This window comes from Scylla paramamosain, chromosome 6 (assembly GCF_035594125.1).
Source record: "Scylla paramamosain isolate STU-SP2022 chromosome 6, ASM3559412v1, whole genome shotgun sequence".
NCBI classification, from domain to species: domain Eukaryota; kingdom Metazoa; phylum Arthropoda; class Malacostraca; order Decapoda; family Portunidae; genus Scylla; species Scylla paramamosain.
In genome coordinates this window covers 4,613,893-4,621,889 of record NC_087156.1, presented here as the reverse complement: position 1 = coordinate 4,621,889, position 7,997 = coordinate 4,613,893, and the positions used below count along the sequence as shown (strand labels likewise).

The 7,997-nt window shown below is 37.0% G+C and overlaps 1 protein-coding gene across 2 annotated transcripts; it reads right to left on the bottom strand.

Moving 5' to 3' along the window:
• Positions 1 to 479: 479 nt before the first annotated feature.
• On the bottom strand, positions 480 to 4,570 carry LOC135101240 (protein N-lysine methyltransferase METTL21D-like). 2 transcript variants are annotated; one of them, XM_064004916.1, is made up of 4 exons: positions 4,290 to 4,570; positions 3,994 to 4,078; positions 2,557 to 2,741; positions 480 to 1,897 (listed from the first exon to the last, which is right to left on the bottom strand). In XM_064004916.1, the coding sequence occupies exons 1-4, from the start codon at positions 4,423 to 4,425 to the stop codon at positions 1,827 to 1,829; spliced, it is 477 nt and encodes a 158-aa protein (XP_063860986.1). In that variant the 5' UTR covers positions 4,426 to 4,570; the 3' UTR covers positions 480 to 1,826. The 2 variants fall into 2 exon arrangements, with proteins under 2 accessions (XP_063860986.1, XP_063860985.1); XM_064004915.1 differs by having other exon boundaries at positions 1,532 to 1,897; positions 2,552 to 2,741.
• Positions 4,571 to 7,997: the final 3,427 nt, after the last annotated feature.

The following is a 7,997-nucleotide window of genomic DNA, read 5'->3' as shown; positions in this document are numbered from 1 at the left end:
AGGAAGAAGTTGGTGAATGTCGCCTACATAGTAACAAGAGGCCGCTAACCATAGAGGAGGTTTTGTGAGCCTCTCCCGGGCTGCGGCCAAACTCATCCTCATGGACCAATCAGCGCACTCACCTGTCAGACGTCCAGCCAGGTGCTCTGCCACAACAGTATATATATATATATATATATATATATATATATATATATATATATATATATATATATATATATCCAGTCTTTCCGTGTTTGTTACTCTCTGAAGAAGACTTTCCTGTCAAAACGTTAGAGAATAAACAGTGTTCCTGATTTGGCCCAGGTTTCCTTACCACCTTTATTACCATGCTTCATTCACAACTAGACATGACAATACACAGGTGCCATCAACATCCCCCAAGGCCACATCACTACCTCTTCTACAGCAATTTTGGCCTTCCAGCCACCTCTGCAACTATTATGAAAATTTTCACAAGTGTTATGAAGACAAGATGATAACTAGTACTTCTGTTTTTATTCTTTTCAGAATGAGATTAGTAGAGAAATTCAATAATATGATTGGCAGTGAACTCACCCCACCACAAGGTACAATACAGTATGGAGGTTTTTAAGATGCAAGGCATAGTCAGTTTGGGTGACTGCCTGTTTCCCACTTTCATACATACATACCACATCTCAAAAACAAAATTACATTAAAACACATATTCAGAAAAAATAGATAAAATCTGACAAATCTACAAAGAAATCAATCAATGATTCCTTTTCTTATCACTGCATAATCCTTTCATCTCAGGACATTTTTAAACCAGTCTGATATATTGTCTCACAGTGCAATCATTTATCTCAACTTGGTCTGCTGTTTCCCTGGTCTGTTTAATACCAGTCTTCAGACTAATGACCACTGAAATAGTGTCAGGTATTAATTGCTTTACTTACCCCATAATATTTGTAAAAAAACAAAACCATTCACCCAGGTGAAAAATCATGAGACATTCAGTAAAAAAATTCAATCATGTCTTCTCAGGGCAGCCACATGAGCACCAAGTGATGGGATGGCAGCCACATGAGCACTGAGTGGTGGGATGAGTTTTGGCAGGAAGACAAGGAACTGTGATGTCATCTAGGCAGCTCAGACTGAAGTTGATGCTTAGTCACCATTATTTGTATTATTCACTGTAAGTTTGTTCTGCCAGTTGCTACCCAGAATAAATATTTGTTAAGGACTGTCCAGGTATCAGCCTGGACAGATCAACTAAAACATGCAGAATGGAGAACAGTCAGTAGGTTAGCAGAGCCTTATGAAATGAACAATAGTGATGATCCACTAAGCACACTGGTGGCTGCTTGAACAGTAAACACAAACAGATTTTGTTTTTGCTTATTAATCCGGACAGTGTAGAACATTGTTGATATTGTCAATCTGGACGAGTACCTATACTTGCGTAAACCTTCTGCAGAATGTTAAGTGCTCCAAAGATGTTGGCTAGCAACACATGAATGTCTGTTCACAACTGCCTCCCCTGTTCCTATCTTCTTTTAAAGTTCTATTATAGCCTGTCTTCAAATGCAAGAAAATGTGTGTATGAGCAACTAATCAACTTCATTAAACCTTTAAGAATTTTATCATTACCTTTCACAATACCTGATCCAACTAATCCATGAGAATAATTTTTATTTAAAGTGTATCAATGTTATTTTTTTCTAAACTCATATATTAAAATATCTTCACTTCTGTATGTGCTGTGATGTTCTTGCTCAGGAATTCTTTCTTTTGTGAAATATTCTTCCATCAAGTCAAAAAATTTCCTCTGCAACTCAGGCTTGTTTCCATCAGTGCGCAGTTCATAACTCATGATGACAGTGGTGGTGCTGCTGCTCAGAGATCTCACAGTAGACACAAGAGGCTCCAAGGACTGTAAAGGAAGACATTAATGATTAGCTGGCAAGAAAGGAGGTGGATAGTAGTTCAGGTATTCACTGATTGCATGCTCTTGTCTCAGAATGTTGCCTCACTTATGAAAGGAGTTTTAGACAACATGGCCACAATTTTTTATGGATCTTTAATAAAATAATAGAATATATTAGAAAATAATAGGAAAAAAAAAATATATATATATATATATATATATATATATATATATATATATATATATATATATATATATATATATATATATATATATATATATATATATATATATATATATATATATATATATATATATATATATAATTTTTCTAGATTTTTTTTTTCATTTTATTTATTTTTATTTATTTATTTATTTTATTTTTTTTTTTTTTGAGGGGTGGAGGAGGAATATCTACCATTCACATTAAGTTGTTTTTACTAAATCACAAAGATGAGACCTTACTGCCATCAAAAGTGAGACAGACTGACTGAGTAATGTTAGCAGTGTATAAACACTCAAGTACAATACTGAAATCCCAAACACATTACAACTAAGTCAGAAGCTTTGCCCAGCAAGCATACATTGTAAATCCACTGAGTATGGCCACACATACCAAAAGAGACCATCATAGTTTCCAAAAGTCCAAATAGTACCAACCTCACCATAATAAATACAGTCAGCCAGAAGGATGACATCAGGTACTTCAATGGCTTGTATTTGATGAGTGTTGCCCCAGGTCAGTTGTTGCACCTCTGCCACACCATGAATATTTGGTGTGTTCTGAGCGCAATTGATCTTTAGCAGTGGCAGCAGCTCAGGCAAGTCTGTTAAGGTGACATGGGAGGCCCTGAAATAAAATTTGATCTAATAATGCATTGCAACAATATGCTGCAGTTAAAGCCACCATCACTCATGCTGGGTCTGGAGTGAACCTTTAACTTTTGCAGCCAATGTAAAATTGTGTGGTAAATGATACTGCTGAAGACTGTAGGTCTGATAGATCTAAGCAACCTAGTAAACTGGAATGAGAAATGTTAGATATCTTTAAAGGTAGATAAATGCACTGTTGTGTATAATAGTGATTAAAATTCTAATTCTAAATACCACAAGCTCAATAATATTAAGCAAAATAAAGTTTCATAGTAATTAGCAGTGACCTAACAAGAAAGAATAGTGCACAGTGGCTAACTATACAAATAAAAAGCAAACATGATGCTTAGTTCATTTCAAAAAATTTTGATGATAAATTGTCAAGTATGAAAAAAAAAAAAAAAAGCATCTATAAAGCATAAGTTGGATAAATTGTACAGTTAATGTGATGGCAAGCTAACAGTTGTTGATATCAGCATTGAGTGTCTAACTGTATACCACTCCGTTCAAATTACAAGGGTAAATTTGCACTGAGAAACTACTCTTTTTGCCATTTAAGCTCCGCTCCTTTTCACCTAATTGGCCATTGATGACATAAAGAAGTATACCAGTGAGACATACCAAAAATACATGAATGAGAATATTCATGAAGTTCCATGATTAAAAACACTCACATTATAATTGTGTGACAATACTCTGCTTACCAATCAATAAGATTTACTAAATATAAAAGTATAATTTGCAGCAAGTCACTAAAGGTGAGCAGGTTACTCAGAACAGGCAACACACCAGGGAAGTCTGGGATGTGCAGGTGGTGAGATGCTGGGTGGTAGTCATGAACACATTGCTCATTGAAAGCACTGCAAGTGTCATCTACCAACTCCCAATAACACAACACTATTCTCAGGATGACTGTCTTTTGCATTATCATTTTGGGTGCACACTTAACTCTGCTCCCTGTGGTATGTCTCAGCTTCCACTCAGATCACATTTTGTGGGTGATAACTGCCGTGCCTGGGTGTTGTATGGTGGGCCACAACACTGTCCCTTCCCATCAGGAGCCAATAGGGTTGAGTGTGAATGATGTGTGTGTGTGTGTGTGTGTGTGTGTGTGAATATCTGGTGCCTTGTCTGGGCCACCCCGTGTGTGTTTGCCAGCCTGGTATGTAGATATCTAGATCTTTATGTATAAGTATGCATCACAAGTATTAGATGACTAATGGACATACCCTAAGAGGGCTGCAGCAAGACCAACACACCCAGTCCCAGCTCCTAGCTCAACCACACTTGATCCCTTTAGGAGTTTTCTTTTGCCTGTTGAAAAATGACGAGTGATAAGTACATGTAGATGTGAATTCCTCTTAACTCGTCCTGGAAATCATACTTTTGAACTAAATGAAAAATTGTAAGGCAAAATTAACTTAATTTATCCATTTTGTAAATGGAGCAAACCTGACAGTAAAGTCTGTCTTTATCTTCGTAAATGGGAGCTTTAGATGGTAACCGTGCTTAATATGGTACCTACCTTTTTCTCTAACTTCCAAGTACTTTGCCAGGACGATGGCTGCATCCCACACCACACATCCAACATCTCCTTCTACTTCTTGCTTCAGTTGAAGACTTCGACCCACAGATTCAAAATCTATCTCTCTAGTAAACATTTGTTTTGTTTTGTTTTGTTTTTCCCTGTGTGTTTCCTTAAGATGAAGAATGAGATACGTCTATGTTGCCGAGAAAGCAGACCAGACGTCAGATAAGATCACTCGGATATCCCGGGGTACACTGTCACAGTACAACCTTTACAAAGTTTACTTTGTTTGCAACGGCGCTTTTATTTATTTTTATTTACTTATTTATTTATTTATTTTTTATTTTATTTTAATGCTGGTCACTACTGATGATCTTAATCTTGATTATGGTTTTGATCTTGATCTTGATTCTACAGTTGGTTCAGGATGTCAGGTTTTTTTATCGGTAGTTTCTGTAGGGTGGAAAGAAAGGGCAAACAGAAAAACAAACAGTATCCTTTACACCACTAATTCCTCGTCCTTTTGCCGGTGTCTCATTCAGGTTCTTTAAGTCCATCTCATTCACAAAGTTATCAAGCATCTTACCATTCCTTGGAGGTAATGAAGCAAAAAGAAAAACAAACAGTATCTTTCACACCACGATTCCCTACATCTAGGACACTACATTTTCTCTAGGAACTCCTTCACAGCCTCAATCATTATTTCATTCGTCTCTCCATACGGCTCCAGCAGTAACACTATTCATTCCCTTCCTGTCTTCACTCTGACATTCCTCAATCCCCTCAGCACTACTTGCATCATTTCATCCCTCATAATCTCATCACACACTCCAGCATCACATACCCCACCGTCTCATCCTCTTTCATATCACACTTTGCTGCGATACTCAGACCATCTGTTATTGCTTTCATTTACAGTCATACACTCTCCCCTTCGCTCGAAAGAGATTTTCATTTTTGTCCTGATCTTCATAGTACAAATGACAAGATTTCTCCTGTCAGGCCTTTATAACGACACCTGTAAAGAAAAAAAAGATAAGAGAAAAAAGAAAACAGCATCCACAATATCCATACCATTAATTCCCACACCTGGCATACTACATTCTCTCCAGGAACTTCTATACTCCCTCCGTCATCCTTTCATTCATCTTCACAGTCCGAACATCAATATCCATTCCCGTCCTGTTCTCTCTCTCTCTCTCTCTCTCTCTCTCTCTCTCTCTCTCTCTCTCTCTCTCTCTCTCTCTCTCTCTCTCTCTCTCTCTCTCTCCCCAGACTGCTGTTCCTGTTTTACCCTGCTTTTAGTTAGAATTACTTGCATCATCTCTCTCCTATCCCTGTCATACCTCTCACATCACAAGTACACTTGGAATGAATGAATTATACAATAAAATATTTTCATTCTTTTTTGTTTAATTGTAACTGAATATCCCTTTACAAATAAAATATGATACAGTATATCAACAAATCAGTCCTTTCAATATAAAGCGAACACAACACTTGCCAACATATAATACTAATTACTATTGTAAGTGGAAAAAATAATAATAACAATAATAATAATAATAATAATAATAATAATAATAATAATAATAATAACACTCACCACTCTCCATACAATTCTCTCTATTTCTCTGCATTTTCAAAGGAATATGTTATATATTTTCTGTAGATTTATTTATATAAAAAGACCATACGGTGTGATGAATTATTAATATTTCTAAAGCCTCTGTCTGCCAGTCTCTTTATCTGCATATTTGCTTTTCTTAAAAAAAATAATTATTTACATTGTGAATAAGTTTCTTCTTTTGACTGTGAAATCCGTTAGGTTGTGCTGCACTTTGGGTGGTGGCTGGCGGGAAAGTGACCTGAGGGTTGACAATCATCCTGACTGTGTGATGTGACCCACCCTTCGTGTATTGCCAGTCAGACACAAATATTTGTAATGTTTATGCATTGTTGTTACTGTATATAAAAAAAATATTAATAATAAATAAGTACATAAATATTCACAGCACTATATCTTATTAAAGAAAGAAAAACATACACATTACTAATTGAAATTATATTAAAATTATTAAACAACTTACATACGAGATGGAATGTGCTATGCCTGACTTGGCTCAGTTACAGGTGGGGAATCCCAAAAAGGGCTATTCCCAAATGGACTTCGTATTTCGGAAAGACTGTAACAAGGAAAAAAAAAAAAAAAACAGTAAGGTTAGCTCACCATTGAGACGACCTGTGGATTTGAGTCCCATGAGCAGCGTGGCTCCTTTTCACCTAGCAGCAAGTAGGTTGTGATGTAAGCTGAGAGACTGTGATCTCATTGTTTCAGTGTGGTGTGAGTGAGCGGTCTCAGTCATCCATAGACCAATTACTATGAACTTTGAACTTTTTTCTATATGGGAACAGCTGGCTATCCTACAAGGCTAGCAGATGACTATGAATAACACACACACACACACACACACACACACACACACACACTGTATCACCAGACAGTGATTGGAATAGCCTTAATTCTGATCACTAGCCTTGGGTCTCGAATCAGAGGTACAACGACAAAATACCTACGATAACACGTGGTATGCCGCTCTGCACCTGACCCGAATAATTATCACTAGCATAACTGGAGATTGAGCAACAATCAACATAAATTATGCACAAACTAACAGGCTCATTATGACTAAAGATAAACATTTATCACAGCGCAATGTTCACAGTATAAATAGTGTTGAGACATGACATAATAACCAAACATTTAATCAACTCTGACATGAATCGCACAGTACATCATTCCTCTAGTCTAGACACTGCCAGTCACTGGACAATACTGGGAATGTGGTCCATATAGCACTATCACACCATCACAACCCGATGAGTGTCCAGCTTGCACGGAGAAGGATGGGCATAAGCAGATAGATAATCAAATCAAGCTTTCGTGTCACACGTCCCAACCCCCACCACTCCTCACAAGAATAACAAGATATACGATATACGAGTACAATTTTCCTTACATGTGGGTATCATATGCTTGCAACGTAAGAACAAATTTTCATAATCAAAAATATTACAAAACACCAGATTACCTCTCTACTTAGCCAGAAACATAATATTCTCCAGAAACATAATATTCTGTAAATAACAACAGAAAATGCATTTTAGAGCAGATACTGAGATATTCTCGGCACACACACACACACACACACACACACACACACACACACACACACACACACACACACACACACACACACACATTGATGATATTTACAAACAAGAAAACGACAGATATTTATTAGATCATATCTGCACTGACAATAAAACAACTGTTGGGACTATTAGTCCATAACAAAGTATAAGAGAGAGAGAGAGAGAGAGAGAGAGAGAGAGAGAGAGAGAGAGAGAGAGAGAGAGAGAGAGAGATTGTGTCTGAAGGTTGTCCTCACCCTATATGTTTTGTGATGAGAGATGTGACCTGATCGTGAAAATATAGACTAGGAAGATCGCCACTGTTCATTTTGGTAACCTGAGGTTGCCATCCATATCCCTAGTGTCGGAGAGCTAAACAACCATACCGAGAGAGTTAGGCTTGCAAGGCATTGTTGAAAAATACGTGACACTCCCCATACTCACACACACTAAAAACACTTTCCTGTTGATAGAAAGTAACACAAGCTCGAATTGTCATGGTAGAGGTGG